At 41.5% G+C, this 18,333-nt stretch overlaps 2 protein-coding genes across 5 annotated transcripts in view; one reads left to right on the forward strand and one right to left on the reverse strand.

Moving 5' to 3' along the window:
• Positions 1-1,180, reverse strand: part of trib1 (tribbles pseudokinase 1) — an 18,396-nt gene extending 17,216 nt beyond the window's left edge. Inside the window, exon 1 of the mRNA XM_008331763.3 lies at positions 244-1,180. Within this exon, the coding sequence (XP_008329985.1) occupies positions 244-564 (321 nt within the window). The 5' untranslated portion in view covers positions 565-1,180. The remainder of the gene's footprint in view (positions 1-243) is intronic.
• runx1t1 (RUNX1 partner transcriptional co-repressor 1) overlaps positions 1-18,333 on the forward strand; it is a 249,532-nt gene that overhangs the window by 27,497 nt on the left and 203,702 nt on the right. The window lies entirely within an intron of this gene.

Consider the following 18,333-nt stretch of genomic DNA (forward strand, 5'->3'; position numbering starts at 1 on the left):
ATATTTTATATATATAAATATATATATAAATATATATATATATATGTAAAGATTTTGTTGCGTTAAAAGGGAAGAAATAACATCATTATTACGCAAATGGTGACACATTTCGCGTGAGAGTGACATTTGGTAACAGGTCTGATGAATACTGATGACATGTCAGACAGGCCATTGAGCAACGCGTTGTCTTGAAACACTATTCATTCAAAGGCATTGCACAATATGGGGGGGGGTTGCGCATACCTTGCACAGTAGCTCCTCTCCTGTGTCGGTGTCCATGGCGCTGTGCATGCCCTCCCTGTCCGTCAGAGGCAGCAGCAAGAACGGTCCTATCCTGGACGGTCCCTGGTGGCTCCCGGTCGGGCTGTTGGGCACGGGGCTCCCCGGAGATCCGGGAGAGGTCCCGAGGAGTCCCTGCGTGTCCCCCGCCTCCGCGCTCAGCCTCGCGCATTTGGCCGGCGGCTGATCGTCCGTGTCCAGCCGCTTGTGTGCCACTCTGACGGCGCGGATGCAAGGTGCCGGGCTGCTCCACTGCAAGTTCATCCTGGTGGAACGATTCACCATGGAGGCGACCGACGACGGACTGTGTTCTGGTGGAGGTGGCGGTGTCGCTGTCGGGATGGTGGTGTCCTTTTAAATGGAACCAGTACGCGCTGTGCGCTCCGTTTGGGAAACACTCATCGTAGTTGAGATGTAAATGAAAGTTCGGTGACGGTGCGTCTTTGGTAATAATCCAACTCGCGTCCTCTTAATGAAGAGAGTGAATCAATGGAGGAGACTTGTGGTGAGAAAATCCTAATCCCCTGAGTCCAAACTGAGAGAGAGAAAGAATGAGTGAAAGAGAGAGAGAGGAGACAGAGAGGGAAGAGGAGAGAGAGGGAGAGAGAGAGGGAGAGCACCTCACTCACAGAGAGGCAGCGAGTGAGTGAGTGTGTGCGAGTGTGTGCGCGCGCTCCCCGGTGATGTTGAGCTGAAACACTCCGCCCGACCAGTCCAGCCTCCTGGTGACACAAGCATTGAGCAATCCAGTAACGGCACCGTCTCCAGCTCAGCACGGCTCTGATGAAACCGTCTGCTCTGTAGCCTCAGCTCGCACTGCACTGCAGCACATGCTCCAAAACTTTCATGTCATCGAGTCTGTGGTGCAATGGCTCAAGTGTTGAGTTCCTGATTTCAAATGAAGAAATGACCACTTATCATCACTGCCTCTTAGACAATAATTAACAATCCTGTCACCCTCCCTCCCTCCCGCACCCCGCTGTGTGACTCAGTTGTTCCACTGCATTATTACCACTGCTATTTATTACCAGTTGCAGCAACCTCTGCTCGATGTTTTGCTTCAAGTGTGAACTCAGTACTTGAGGGTACAGAAGTCCCTAGCTTTAACATCACAGTGATATTTTCCCATGCTGAGGCTCTTTGTTATGTGGATGTGACTCACCCCAATAAAGCCGTATTATTGGCTGCTCTATAAGTATTCACATAAAATATTCCAGGGCAGCTCCGTAAACACCAGCAGCTGGGCCCACCCCGACATTACAGCTATAAGAGTATTCTCTAATACTGCACAGGGCAGCGTGATACTCTGCAGTCTTGTGGGAATTGTGCAACTTTCTTCAAAAACATGTAATTGATGAACTGTGAACTGACATCTGAGGCCAGAGACGAAGAAAAGAAAGGCCGAATCACTGAAAGAAAACACACAAACAAATATCATTTCCTAAATGAGTTTTTTTAACATGATCTAAGGTCAGTGTGTGTTTGTTGGGATGTGCATGTGTATACACAGGACCATGTGTTAGTTGCGCAACAGTTCTCTTTCTTCTTGTGACTGCTTTAGGGTCACATCAGCACAGTAGCAGCATTGAAGAGGACTATTAGGAAATTGTCAAATGGAGTGTTTTTATTCAAGCAATTTAAAAGCCCTGTTTTCTCTAAAGCTGTTTAGTAAATGGCCAAACAATCTTACTTTCCAAATTACACATGGGATATTTGTAAACATTTTAAATTCATCAGAAATTCCTTTACAATATATATATATTTCAACACTCCATCAACATTTTACTTCTCTGTGGAAAAACACCAGTGTATTATCATCACCAAACTGCTTCACTGTAGTGTCCTTATTTTATTTTATTATTTAAAGAAAAAAGAAAGAAGGATAGTGTAGACTCCATTTAAAACCTCTTGCTTGTCCTATTTTGGTTAATTCTCTCTCTCTCTTTCTTTGACCAAAACAGTGTCTAAAAAAAACCCCTGCAAATCCCAGGCTGAGTGAAACAGACATGGATGGTTAGTATTTGTAGCCTACTTCTCCGTCAGTGCACCACTGCACTTCAACCTGCAGCACTACCTGTCCTCTCCAAACAGATTCTTGTCTTCCAAATCATTTCTTTGCACATTTCACGCACACTTCTCTCTCTGAGATGTTTCAGCCTCACCCAGGTCACGCTACCTCGACCCAGAATGGTCACACGAAGCTCACTCTGAAACTGTAGGCCCTACCAAACAGCAGATGAGCAACAGCAGATTCCATTCAAAGGATGTTATTTTTAGGCCCCGCATTCATTCTTTGCGCAGTGGTCATCCTACCGGTAAGGAGACTCAGCAGCTGATTGATGTGTGTGTGTGAGCAAGTGTGCTTGTCATGCCGTTAAACAGGCACAGGAACAGGTTTCCTCTGTCACCGCAGTCTCCCTGTCTGTTTTGAAGACGTTAAAAATCAGGGTGAGCAGTCAGTGTGGGAACTGACAGCAGCGGTGGTGAAGGACTCAGTGATTTACTGTTATCAGACAATAGTTGGAAGCTGGTGTGTCGACACTTCAAAGTCATGATGCCTGTTTGTTGCTCCTTTGTGTGCTGCTGTGTTCAGGCACACCCTGGAAACGGAGACTTTTTTTGTACGTGTTGGGGGGGGGGGGTATAGTGTTTTCTAATTTGTCCTACTCTAACTGGGAGTTTATGCTGAACAATTGCACAAACTAACACCACGCTACTTGTTGTGTTTTGCCTTCTATTGCACTTGTGGGAGATGGTTTATACAGCCGGACTCTGGTGTGTATCTCATGAGTTCCGTGGGTGTGTGTTATGTAGTGTGTGTATATATACAGTGCTTGCCTATGTAGGAGTGCGATTGCATCCCCACTCCAGGGAACTAGCAGAGAAAACAGTATTTAGGGCATGCTCTCCCTTGTTATAATTAGCTGAGTCACTCACCACCGGCGGCAGTCAAGAGAGGCTGGGAATTGATCTGCTCTGAGAATAGAACAATCCACTCTGGCTGACAGCCAGCCATCAATGTGAATTATTTCTCATTCAAGCTAACAAACCACACATGTGCAGACGTAAGGAACGAACAGTCTCGATACCAAAATGTAGACGTATCATTATGTGCGGCGCGGCGAACATTACCACTCGCAACTTGTTCTCAAGCCTCGACTCGAAAACAAACCTTAATCAGTGCTGATCATGTTAGGCTCCTGCAGGGAGATAACGCTAATGATCTGCGCCACAGCTGAACACCAGCTGAGAGCTTGGCTCACTGAGATGTTCTGATAATGATGTTGGGCAAATGCCTAATGAAGAGAGCAACTAGACACTGGGCACAAGTGTGTAGTGTATTACAATCAGGGACAAGAGTTTGTTGGAAGGAGATGTGATGAGCACCAAAACAATTTGACTAATTTCATGACTCGACACATGCAGAAGCCCCGGAGGCGACCTGGAGCACAGAAAAACTTGCGAGGTCTTGCAAAATGGTTTTTATTATATGAATGCACTTGGAGCATCGCAGCCTGTGTTGCCTGCACGTACACAGGCTAAAACACAATGTTAAGTTTGTAATTTCTCACGGTCAGAATGAAGTTTTAATGTACTGCAGTACATGTACTGTACATGTGAAACTAAAATTTTAAGTAGTAATTATTACTAGTTGATTATACACTTTACTATTTGTTACTATATATTTCACTGTGTGTAACCCTCTAAGGCTCACTGGAGCCTTAGAGGGTTAATGCTGCAGGGTAGTCACAGTAAATATTGATTTGATTTATGTACAGAATATTCTTATATCAACATTTAAAATATTTATATTGTTTTTCAAAGTCTCACTCCTGCCTTCACTACCTACCTAAACCTAATTTACACATTTTATACCAGTTTTATTTCTTTATTCTTTGATTGTAGACAGTTTATTTTATAGTACTGCACACCTGTCCACATTTCTACTACTGTGTTGTGCAGTGATTTTCACATCAAATATTTTCCCTGGTCATAAAAGAAAAATCCAAATAAATGTACTGAAGTGATGCCATGTTGGAAGTTTTGGATACAGAAAAACTTCTTAGATTGTGACCTGTCAGATAAACTTATCACTACACACCTGAACTGAATTTAAACCAGACAGTGTGCAGGACTGAGTATTCAGGCAAATATTTAAAATATTTTGTTCTACATAGACACAGGGTAGGGCCAATGCTTATCTGTGACTCGTTTAACATGACAAAGAATTAATTCATGCATGTTCCACCTTCAACCACTGCGTACAACAGTAGCCAATCAGCATCCCCTGTCACATTCATACTATTTCAGTTTCATGTTTATTTTCTTAGTTATTTTCTCTTAAAAATGCCTGTTTCTCTGCCCGTTGCCGTTGGACGACAGACAGTTTGATGTGGATGTAGATTCAGAGTGTGGGAGATAGAAGTTGGCTGTTGAACTATTAGCCTGTTGGAAAAAAGAAAGAATGTACTGTATAATGAAGGAGGGACTGTAGATCAAATGAAAGGGTTTTGTAACATTTGTTTAGGAATGCCTCTGGTTTACCATATATCTTGATTTACTATAATGTCCCGGCTGCAGTGAACTGTGTGAACCCATTTCATTGAGTTCTTGTATAAAAAATGAATCATCATTTCGATCTAACTGGCTTTACTGAATATGCTTTAAGATATTTTCACAACCTCGACTGACCTCCAGGACAATCCATCAAACCAGGATGGGGGATTGTTTCATGTGGATGGACTCCAGACTGTAGTCTGGCCAAAAAGTGCTGCCTTCCTCTGCTGGTTATCCCAATCTGTCCATCACGTTCTCTTTGATCTGTTCTCCTCGCTCTTTTAATGTTGGTTTGATTGGACAGACTGGAACTTTGGCAACAGAGATATTTGTGCAGTTCAAGCCACAGTTTAAAGTCATATCCATCCTCCTTTTTCAGTTCGTCTCGTAAACTCACTCACATTTAAATTCTGAACTTACAGACAAACATGGTTCCCCATTGCCTGGGAACATTTGTTCTCACACGGGGGGAGTTGTCATGTGCTTTAAGATTAGCACAAATACTTCCTCAAAGGACCTGAGAAGTCTGTAAGTCAAAGATGACAATGATGGTAAATAGTCTGTTTTGTACAGACAGCTTTAGTATCATTACAATCAATGGTAAATAAATGTCCTTGTGCAGTTCTTTAGAGTTTACAGAACATTACATTCACTCAGACGTTTAAACCAATTAGCTTGATTCTCACTCAAAACTCTCAGGAGCAACATAAGGTTAACGGTCTCTCTCAGGGTCTCAGCGGTCAGTATAGATTAGCAGAGCTGGGGATTGAACCCCTGACATTACAGTTGAAATACAACCTAAGTTGAATGTCATAGGCTGTATATCAGATTATTCAGTGATCAAGTATGATTTAAAGTATTATTTGGCCCATTGTAGGGAAGTTTGACTGGTTTGTAATTTTGTTTGACAAAAATAGCAGTTTGGTAGGAATCAGTCTTTTAAAAAAAGTTTAGTGCAGTTTTGAAGCAGTGGTATTGATGGTAATGTTTGTTTCTGCTTAAGTGGACCACCACACCACTGGTGTATTGTATGCTATGTGTTGGCCCCTGGTGCTCAGTGCTAACTACTAGCTCCAAAAGTAGAACATAGATCAGGGCTTAGAGGTTGAATAGAACCAATGCTTAATTGTCAGTGAAAAGAAGAATTGCTGTTTTATTTCTTTGTCTAATAATGTGAGAATTAACCTTTCTTAACTGTGACCTTTTGACCCATGGATACAGAATACCTCAACAGGTATTCTGTATCCATTAGACTGTGTGTGTCACTGCAAATCTGGGACAGGACTGAAAGACTGGGGTTAGGTATGAAAAGGTTACTTGTCCCTGGCTGTTATGAGTGTCTCACATGAGATCAACTTCAAACAATGCGCAGCGTCCTCTTTGTACCGCAGCAGAAAAAGGAAATGTAGATTTCCTGTTAAACTCAAAGCGAAACAACAGCAGTGTTTCTCAGAGGGTTTAATATCACCGTATTTAGTGGAAAGGTTTTCACATTCAGCTCCTTCCTCTTCTGACTTTATTAGGGTTTTACTTAACAAAAAATGTTGTGTTCACTTCCCTTTCCATAGCGAGTGCAGGATTTCATTAACAATGTTCCTTTCACACATGATTTCACTGAAAAAGACGACCTTATAATCAGAGGTCCTCTGTGGTGTGACTCACGGGCTTTCCTGTTGATAATAGGAAGTTGATGCCAATTTGTGTGCGTGTGTTTTTCTGTGTGTGTGTTCTGTGTGCCACAATACACACACGTCACCACCATACTGTCACCAACTCATCACTGAGGTTATTCAAGCTGTTCTCAGTAGGCCTCGGTCTGTGATGTCACCTTCAGTGGAAAGAGAAAACATTTGATTGAGACAAAGGAAACACGAAGTGAGTGTTGTTTATGGCTGTGCCGAGAGTAAAAACACGACCGAGCTTCTCATTTCTGCTGGCTTTTATTGTTCACCGTACTCACTTCCAGAGTATGGAGGTGGAGCAGACCGATACATTTATCCTTTAAATAAATACCATGACCAGAGTTTTACTTTTATGTGTGAACATTTCCTACTCAGCAGTAAACTCAAAGCACACAAGCAAAGTCAATGGGGATGTCATTAGCTGTGCAGGTATGTCTCTTCTTTACGAGGTCTCTCACAGTCTTCCTCCCAGGTGTGACATGCAGTGATTTATTCTCCTGCTGCTGTAAAAAATATTATTTGACAAGCGGCGCCTCAGAGGATAGAACATGAAGCTGTCATCCTTAATTAATCTCCTGTCGTCTGATAAAACCCACCGTACAGCTGTTGTGAGAACAGTGTCTGCGAACTTAAGGACCAGAAAAGTTCATGTACTCTCTGAAAATGTCATTAAAACTCAAACTAGTGCATTTCTATGCAACCAGTTCACAATAAACCGGTGACTGTGTCCTCTTTGGAATCTCATAGGAGAACTAGTGATCAAAACTTGCAAAACACAAGGGGGATGGACGGACAAAAGACGAGGCTTCTACTTGTTTCCATCACACCTCGGTGTCTTTCCAATGTGAGTCAGCTGACACCAAATTTACCAAACTGTGTGAGCACGAGAGGCAGAGAGGAGCTTAGCGTTTGGGAAAAGCAATTAATTGCAGGATAATACCCCATGTAAAAGGATTTCAATGAGTGTTAGTGCTGCTGGCTCCACAAGACGATTTATTCTCATAATCCCGTGATGAAAGGGACGGGCAATTATTTCCCAGGCATCGGAACACGCTGCCTGATCCCAGGCTAGGCCAGTGGGAGAGAAAGGAAGCGAGGAGTAAATGACAAGAAAGTGTTTGTGTGCGTACACACATACACGGCACACACACACACACACACACACACACTCACACTCTTATTATTCAGCCAGCAACAACAACAACCTGTCAGTCTTTACAAATTACCCAAGTCAGAGCTTTTAATGAAATGATTGCACTACAACTCACGGGAGAGACATGAAAGCCGCGCGTTGCTCCATTAACTGCCTGCACGCTTTCTGAAAATTAGGCCCGGTGTTTCTTGGCGTTTCATCAGTTCTGAAGGATGCTGAAAATATGGGTTAAATATTGTTCAGGTTTCAGCAGCAGAATGTCATCATAAAGGAGTACACATGATGTTATTGAGACGGGCACTAACATCTTTCAAAGGAACTCACCCATAGACATTCCTAATTAAAGGATGGCATTAAAGCCGGATGGAAGATCCATTTTCAGAAGAGAGGGGGGAAAAAAACTCCAACAGTTGAAAGACTCGAAACTCTTGATTCAGAAGTTGTTTAATAATTTAAGGTACTAAAAGAGAATTTACAATGTTCTCTATCTTCTGATGAAGAACCTGTACTTTAATGTTTGCTCTCTAAGGATGAGTTCACACTTGACGATGTTTCCTTGGGAGAGTTTTCATGACTAAACCCAAAGTAATTTAGACCAAATCAACATATGAATGGATGTAATTTGGATTAGTGATACAAAAATATTATTTCCAGATGAATATTAGCCTTTCGTTGTTGTGTGTTTGATCCTTTGGTCATTTTGGTTTGTAGGGACACACCTGTATTAATCGGGTCTTGCTATTCAGTTTTTGATGTGTATGATTTCGCGTCTGTAGCTTCATCGGACGATCGTTTGTTGTGTGATGACCATCTATATAGTAGTCAAACCCACTAGGGTCTTTACTGGAGTATAAATACTTAATAGCTTTGATGCTCATCGAGTTGCAGATTGTAAAGTTTACTCGTGTGAGTGAGCGCCACTTACAGCAAGAAGTTCCTGTTCCTTAAATTAACCAATACTACCATAAAAAGTTCTTCAAGTATGATAATACTGGAAAAGTTGTCGTGTTTTGAGTAGGAGCAAACCAGCTGTCATAAGACTTGTCAACAGTGCCACAATAGTATCATGCAGGATTGTGACCCAAGCTCGATTCTCATTCTTGTGCATGTAATTCACAGGGTTGCATTTCAGTTCCTGGTGTTGGCAGGATTGTTAAACATTCCTCAAACGTTCTTTGAGTCTGGTCCTGTTTCATAGTTTGGTTAAATACAAATGACATTTTGCATTGTGTGTATATATGTACAATAAGAAGGGAATAGAATATTTTACTGTCATTGAATAATACAACAAGCTGTTCCAGCATATTACACATTAAAGACAAACAATATGGACATCATTATAGGTAATAAAACAAGGCAGCAATGACTAACACATGTTTTTAAATCAGGAAAGAATAGCTAACACTACTAGCATTTATATATCATTTTTAGATAACTCTTTTTTTAAGTTGTGTTAAAGGAGTGTGTTAGAGTAAATGCTGCCGGTGTTGATCTAAAAATGTTCTCCTGTCGGCTTCATTCGATTATATGAGATATTCTGGTCTTTTTTTAATCAAATATTTGAACCCACTATCGAACAAAAGTACACAGTGGATGCAGCACAGATGCAGTTCCCATCACTGCTTCCTGTTTTTGCTTGGCAACACTATCAGTACAACTCCAGATAAGGTGCCCGAGAGCCGATCCCTGGTATTTTTATTAATACAACTTGGAGATAATAAGTGACAGCTGGGAACCTGCGGCCGCGATGGTCCTCGTCGACCCAAAAACCATAAAAGTGCAGATCTCTGCAGAAAAAAAGGTCGGAAGATCACTGTCATGTATGATGTTGATGATGATTCATTGCACCAGATTTAATCCAGTCAATCAGACCTGCAGGAAATAGGTTCTGTGCACTGAGGTTCGCACTGACTCATTGTAACAGGATAATGGTGCGTGACAGCATGTCCTGCAGTGCGTGTTCAGGAACCGACAGCTGCACTCACTTCAAGCACCTCGGCCCGTGGTACGGGTGCTGTTGATGTGTTCCCTCCACAGGGAGAGTGTGCCTGTGCTGATGGGTTAGAGCCGGTGCTAACGGAAGGTTTGGAATTGGAGGGTTTGTGTGTGTGTGTGTGTGTGTGTGTGTGTGTAGGGTGTGGGTGTAGGTGGAGGTAATTAAGGTGTCAGGAAACATTCATTTTTAATCGTAACATGACGTAATAATGGAGAGGGAGCGTGATCTGTCATGTCTGAACGCTTCACCTTCCCCAGGCGGCGGGTGTCTCTGTATGTGTGTGAAATTCTGATTTAATTTTGTGCAAGTGGGCTGGAATGAGTGGAGAAAAAAAAATATAGGATATGTGATATGCGCCGTGGTTCTGCTGCTATTTTCATTTTGTTTTATTAGTCCAATTTATGCCTCATCCAAAGCAACAATAGCAGTCTGTCAGCGACACTGAATGACTGCAGTCGTGACTGGGCCGTCACACAAATGAGGACATAAATTTGCAGCCCAAGTGGGGCCGAGGATGAGTGTCGCACGATTGTGCTACAATGATAAAAGGGATGGCCGAGGTGTGAGGTGAGGTAGCAGGCCATGACTAAGTGATTGGTGTTTCCCTCAGTGTACTGTGTTATGTTGATGTGTTTGTTTCAATACGGTGTGACAATAACGATGGTGTTAAAAGGGACTTTTTTGAGGATTCATGTGAAAATATGTGTAAATTGTGAAGTAAATTCTCCAGTGAATTGACAGTGTCAATTCATAAGGCACAGTAAGTTAGGAGCTTGAATCATTTACTAAAAGAAAATATTTGAATGTGAAAGTGAAAAAAAGTTGCATAATATTGTTGGAAAACTTACCTGGAAATAGCTAAAACCTCAAATTTCCCATGTAGAACTAGTCAAAAGAACATTACATTTTGATATAATTGGAAATATTATAAGTCCTTTCAAAATATTTTAATATTCAAAAAAGAAAAATTGTATTAATACTCTTTTTGGGAGGTCGCAGATGATTTATAGGCCCATTAAAACATGTCCAAACACCATGATTGGCCCCAGAGACTTTCCCTCCTCACGTGCCTGATCTAAAGGGTAAAAATCATATTTTAAGAAAATGCAAAGGTCCATTTAACAACCGTATCTACATAACTACCTTAGTTCAATCTACCTTCTCTATAACCAATACAGTTGCACACAGGCTTTGTTCATTACTGTGATGTATGACGCAGCCAGGAATACTGTATAATATTATGTTAATATTATAAATAGATATGTTATCAGATTTGCTGGTCCAGTGCAGATTTAGATTGGGCAGTGTTTCAGCTTCATGGCCCCTTCACATCTTCCATTCTTCCATTCTCAAATGGCAATAAAAAGATTTAATGCCTAACACTTCATGAAACAACTCCTGGATAACGGAGCACTCTCCGGCACGATTGACTTACACAATAACAAGGTAAATCACCAAAGCCGTGCCGCGCTCTCCGCGTCTTGTCCTGTGATCCTGAGCAGCAGCCAGGGGTCATTGCACTCAATAAATTCAGGAGCGCTGCGAGAAATGTTAAAGTGTTTTTCCACCCCGAGGCATGTTCCATTTTCTGTGGCCGCTGCCGTTGTGAGCGTCTTTGACGTGTTATTATTCCTCACCGCGCCTGGCTGTGCATCTGAGACAACTGCTTAGACCTGCGTGAAAGGCCTGCCTGGAAAAGATGGGTAGAGTAGGGAGAGAGGAAGGAGAGAGCAGCTCTTAATGGATATTTTTAACACTTTACGAGAGCTAACACTGATGCTCTGTAAATTTAACCTTAAATCTTATTTAAGAAAAGAACCTCCATCGACTCCTGCAGCTCTGCCTACGTCTGTTCACACATTATAGACTAAATTTAACACAGAGTTAAACAGAGTTTTCAGAGAGAAAAATCAGAGAAGTGATCTGTTGTTATTTTAAGAATGGAGCATTGTGAATAAAAAGACGTAGGCTACTGCAGGAGAGTGAGACAGACAGAAGGAGAGTCTGATATTTATGACATAAAAGCTTTTTTGTGAAACAGATTGAAATTAAAAGATTGACTGTGGAGATGCTAATTAACGTACCTACATAGTTAAAGTTACTGCAACTGGTGTATTTATAATTGAGGAGCAATCGCACGTAGCCATTGGTGCCCCCATGAGGTGGCTCCCAAATTCCCTTGGAAAGATATAGTACATTGTCTTTTTAATTAGAATAAATTGAGAGTCATGGAGTTAATATATATGTGTGTATTTTAATGTGATAGAACTGTAGGTGGAGATGAAAGGTAAAGGGAGGAGCTGTAACTAAACCATGAGGTTTTGAAATACATAAAATAGCGTTTTAAAGTGCATTGATAGCCTCCCCTGCAGGAAAGGGAGAGAACCACATGCTCTTAATAAACAACAAGAGACTATTCATGCACACTTGCTCTTTAACTTTAGTTTTGACAGTGACAAATCCAGAATGTTGACGCATGAAATGAAATCCCCGTGAAACACACAACTTGAAAACCAATATCCAACAATAATGACAGATATGATTAAAAACAACGTTCTGATGGATTTCGATACTTTCGTGACAAGCATCTGAACCTTAGCTCGTCGTTAATTCAGTTATACACAACATTCGATCCCACGTCATTTCTTCCCAGCAGGCTATGCACCAAGGCTGTAGGAAATTGGATAACGTTCATAGAAGGGAAAAAGAAAATGACGCAAACAAAACTGGTTGTGATTTGGAGACGCTTCAAATATGAAGCGAGACAGAGAGAGAGAGAGAGAGAGAGAGAGAGAAACGAGTGTGTTGTATTGTTGGGAGAGAAGCCCCGTGGCTACGAAATCATTCAGAAGAAAACCACAAAACTCAAAAGGCTTTGGATGCAGATTATGGTGCACCACACGAAAACGAGAGGCAACACAACTTTAGGATGTCAAATACTTTCAGTGTTATATCATGCCAATTGCCTAATGCAGTAGCGTAACGTTATTTGCATTTCACAACAGCAGAACAGCCAAATGGCATCTTAATGACATACAGATGGTTATTTCTATTAACATCAACATTTCTATTAATATTCTATATTTCAACCACTTTCTGGGGGATTGTATTCATGCAAACACAAGCACCTGAAAAATGGATAGAAATCACAGTAAACAACAAAATAGCTAAAAATACTAGGTGCTAAATACTAAAATACTAACCTTCTTTAAATCTTAACATTTCAACTTTGACAAAAAAAGCATACAGAACTCTCAGAACCTTGAGTTTTTTTAATTAAAAATGGCATCATAATTATTTAAAAAACTTTGTTTGTGTTCTTGAACAGCACTTTAATGATCCTCTTTCTAGAAACAAGAAAAGACAGGGGTCGTCACAACTTTAATTCTTAAAGGTTGACCTTTCCACCCAGAAGAGGGGTCAGATGTGGTAGAATGGTTGGGGCAATTGCCTTACAGTAAGAAGGTCAGTGGTTCATTCTTCTATGATAACTCAGAGTCTCTCTCTGTGGAGTTTCAGAGGAAGCAAAGGAAGAGGAGTAAATATACAGCAGGAAAATGTTGTGAAATATACATTTACAAATATTGTAATGAGGGTGTGCACATATCAGCAGAGATCTGCCCTGTGAGATACAGTGTGTACATATTGCGTCAAAGCAAAGGCCTGTTGGTAGGTGACGGTGAGGCCTGATGATCCACCGCTGAAATATTTAAATAGCCTTGAAAAGTCCTTGACATATCATCGTACTCAACTGTATTGAGCAACGTCACATCTCTAACCTCCAAACCTGTTTTTATAAATTCAGACTAAACAATGTGGTGTTTACACTCCCTGCAGGGAAATTTTACACCAATGGAACAGATCACATCTGGGTCACAAATGAAGATTATAAACACATGCAGTGAATCCTGGGAGATGAGGACCCCATCATTAACGTGTGTTTATTTGAAGGCTGCCAACACGATGACTTATTCAGCCATAAGGTTTATATACGGAACAGGTTCGCGATCCAAAGGTTGGGTTTAGTGAGCAGGAAGAATCAGAGTCGATTCCCTGAGTGCAAGTGAACAAGACTGTACACGAATTATGTTTGACCTGAGTGAGTAATAAATCTATTAATGAGAAGCTTTCCACCTGCAGATCCTCCCTGTGTGTGTGTGTGTTCCTGGAGTAGCTATACTTATAGGGACAATAAAAAACCTATAGTTTTCATTGTTGCTATGGAGACATTTTGATAATCCCTACTGTGAGAGGGTATTTTGAGGTTCAAGATTGAATTTGGATTCAGATTAGAGCTAAATTAAGGATTATGGATTTATGTATTTAAACATATTTATGTACATAAGGGTAGATGTGCTTTGGAGCGTATTTGTAGGCGTTATTGCTTGTTTTTATAGGATTTGGAAATACTCTCCACCGTCCACGTCACGTTGTTTTGTTTTAGTAAACCTGTGAGAAAATTCAAACGATATCTCACAGCATGTATGAGGCTATAAGGTAAGGTATTTAAAGATGATCTCATCTAAAACAGTCATGAGTGTGACAGTAAAATGAGATCCTGGTGATCTCTCATCTTACCTCCACAGGTTTGGCTCACCTGACACTTTATGAGAGTTTGACTCACCCTGTCCTGTGTGAACCTAACCTTGCACTAAATTCTTCCTCATGGCTGTTTTACCACAGTGCTGCAGTTCCTCATACTGGGTTACAGCAGACGAGACGGGACGGGGGGGAGGGGGGGGGGCTGTAGAGCTTCTTAAGATGAAATAGTAATGAGTGAGATACTGCTATGAACCTCGAGGGAAAATGTTTTGTTGAAGATTGTGGTGAATTTTGTGGTAGCCCCAGCTATACGGGGCGGTGGGCTTTGTCCCACCAGTGCTGGTCCCATGCCTGAAAAAACAGGGAGTGCTGGGTCAGGAAGGGCATCCGCTGTGAAAACCTGTGCCAAATTACATGTGCATGTCGTCCTCTGTGATGACCCACAAAAAAGGGGAGCAGCTGAAAGTGATTCTCCTAGTTCAAATTCCGATTCAGAGCTAAGTGTCCCCCGGGGGCAAAATTCGCTGTCCCCCACAGGAAGCAGCACAGGAAGGGAGAGGTTGTATACTGAATTTGGAATTAATCTGTCCAGATGTATCCCCTGTATCCTGTCCAGCCCAAACAAATCCTCTCTCTCAGGGAGCGCAGGATACTTTCTGTGTACTTGTAAGTCAGGATATTTCTCAGTGTCCCCTCTCTCATCCTCACTCCATCTGTCTGTCTCTCTGGTTATCTTCAGCCCTTCCCTCGTCTCTCCACATTTATTCTTTTTTCTCCCGTCTGTCTTTTCTTCCTTGAGCTCACTCCTTAAAGGGCATTTGTCAAAACATTAAACTCCAGGGATGTTTACATCACTGTATGATCGATGGGATGTAATGAAACGATCTAACCTTGAGTCGGCGGAATTCATTCCAAGCAGCTGTGGATAAGAATCCCTTTGGCGTCGGGGGAATGTATTGTTACATTATGTAGGAGACAATACAAGCAAGAATGAAGCAATGAAATTCATCAACATGGAGAGTTGTGGTGAGCGTGTGTCAGGGTGTGTGTGTTGAAATCACCTTCAGAATATATGACGGCTGGAGCCTACGTTTTCTGGCTAGCTACAGAGATGGGAAACAGCTGTAGGTGTGATAGCAAGACGAAACTAAAAATAAAAAAGAGTAGAGCGACAACAGAACTTGAACGCATTACTGGACATGTCTGGATCCAACAAGACCTCAGGACTCACCCTGGAACTTGGCTGAGTCCAGGATGAGCTCAGAGGATGCTGCTCAGTCTGATAACCTCATTCCAATCCATTGTAAAATTTGCATAGTACATTAATAGCACCTGATGGTAATAAAATTCTGCTCTGTGTTACTGGTTTTGTTAACATTATAATAAGAGTGGTGTCTGTTGGCCTGGAGTCACCTTTTAGGACAAAAAAGGTCACAAGGTTAAAGTTTGAAGTTAACTTTATGAATTTATTAAAAGTAATGAACAGAAATTGACATAAAAAAATGACATAAAATACAATATAACAGATGTCTTGAATTAGGACACTGGTCCAAGTGGACTTTAGGTTGTATTATAGTGTTGCGGTTCATTTTGAATGAAACTATGAACTATGCCTTTTTTAAAGCCACAATTACCCACACTGTTTACTTTGTGAAATCTACTGTAGGTTGAAGTCTATGTCTGTTCTTTACCATCTGTAAAAAAGATGGCTGCACTCACCTGACCCTTCCTTACACACACACACATTTAAGGTCTTTACTTAGGCCAGTAAAAAGGTCTGAATTACTAAACTACTGAGTAATGAGAGCCAGTATATAATATTTAAAAAGAACTCCTTTTTGGGCACTGATATCTCCCGAGGTAATCTGAATATTTTTTCCCACTTCCCCACTGAACACATAGCCATTGTCTGTGACTCGACATAATTCCAACCACAGCTTTTCCAGTAATGGCCTTTAAACACAGGTAAAGATGTTAAACACACTTATTTTTAGTTGGCGGTTGGTGTTTTTACACGTCCAGTACTGATGGTTCCAGTGAAAGTCGCTGCCTTAGTTTGAGACAGAGGAAACTTACAGTCGGATTAAAAAAAAGACCCTATTATTACTCTTAGCACTGTTGGCCACTGGCATCAGGTGGAAAAACTCACTCACACCAAATGACTGTTGGTATTACCACTGTGGTGACCACTAAACTCTACCTGGGATTAATAAACATGTCATATTCTTCACTGTAGTGAAAGTAAAGATAACGTCTAATGTCTCACCCACCACTTAAACTGTGGCTGAACTCACCGTCGCTCTCCTTTTTTATACTAAGCTGCCAAACACCACTGGCGGTAACTTTACCACTGTCAGAATGTTTCTAGTGAAATGATCTTTGACTGCAGAGAGTAACACTATTGTTAAAGCTGTTTCATTATTTAACAGCATTATTCCCATGTCTGGCTGTGACCCTAGGAATGATAAGGTAGTGGGAGACCAATAGATACATGACATGCATTTAAAATCTGCATCACAAATGTAGTAAGTTGTTTTATTCACTGGAACTTGTTCATTTAGCTAAAGATTCCAGAAATGATGTGCGGGGTTATTCCATGACATGTTGTTGCCAAAGAGAAAGAGAGAGCTGTATTTATTTATTTGTTAACTGTGTAATGAGTCCCACATGTTCCCCCTATTCGGACACTTAATCGATTTTTATAGTTACTTAAAATATTGGACAGTAAATAGCAGTAACGTTGGACTAATCGTCCACGCAGATTTGCCTGGTGATGTGCTGCGATGATTCAGACGTGCATGTTTCCTCAGACGCTGCCACATGAATATGAATGAAAAGAAAAGAGCTGGTTCCAACCTGAAACATGCTCATTAAGGAGGGGAAAGAAAAAAGAAAATTCCTTCACTTCCCACACAGTGCGTGGTCTGGTGCATTAATCAAACAAAAAAACAAGGACATTTTTACATTTCAAATTTACTGCGTCTCAAAAGCCCCACTGTCTGTGGGACGCGTTTTTGTCCGAGACACAAAGGATGCGGGGCGAGATGACTCACGTGACGGCGAGCGGTTAGGAATTCGCGCCGCTTGGAAATGTACAAGAGAGCATCAGAGCTACAGCATGCTGGGGTCAATTAAAAGCTGACCCCGGCTTTCACAGCAGAGCGGGAAATACATGAGAGACATCATTAGCATCATATATGGAATAATTTACGGATGTGTGCGAAACCCGAGCTACTGTATGAAATACGTATCATGAAAGAAGACATCTGAAAGTTCAATGAAAATGACTGATGTTCAGACAAACATGCAGAAAATCCCCCGTCCCCCTCCCCCTCTCCCTCTCCCTCTCCCTCTCCCTCCCCCCTTTACTTCAATCTTACAAAACATGTGATTAAATGACAGAGGGATCAAGCAGTTCACCAGGGTTTTGGCATGTTCTTACGCAACAACTGAAGCTCAGTGATGTGTTAAATGAGAGGAACCTCATTCCTCACATTTCTAATATTACAATTGCGCAGACAAAAGACATAAATCACCATAACATGATGTTTTCCTTCAAAAACCACATTAGGTTTGGTGTCGTGCAGAAACAGGCCAGAGAAGGAGGCAGCAGAGGAAACTTGGTGCTGCTTTTAGAGCCAGAGTCTGTAATTATCTTTGAAAAACACTATTGCTCTTTGCTGCAGTTATTCCCTCTTGAGGAGATCAGAATGACTTTCCAAGTGCATTAGAGTGTGCAGAGGAAAACCAGTGAACAGATGAAAGACTTACGTCCTGATTACAGGCAGGCTGGACATTAGAGCGTCAGCATGTGTGAAGTGCAGGCTGATAAACTGCACTGTATGTATGCTTAGTGACCATTTGAGCAGTCTTGGTACCAGGCAGTGACTGGTATCTGTGTGATGAATACACACAAAATTCCCTTGACCAAACAAATTAGCAACGACCCAGCAGAGAAAATGTCACAAGCTCCGATTACGTGTGTGATATTTCTTCACATCAAAAACAATGTTCTTACAGAAAGGAAATACTGGCTCATGTGACACTGCGCTGAAATAGAGGACTGAACTGTGACGTTTGTGTAAATGCACCATTTATATATTTTTCTGAAGGAAAAGTGACGC

This window comes from Cynoglossus semilaevis, chromosome 18 (genome assembly GCF_000523025.1).
Source record: "Cynoglossus semilaevis isolate Cse_v1.0 chromosome 18, Cse_v1.0, whole genome shotgun sequence".
Lineage (NCBI taxonomy): Eukaryota > Metazoa > Chordata > Actinopteri > Pleuronectiformes > Cynoglossidae > Cynoglossus > Cynoglossus semilaevis.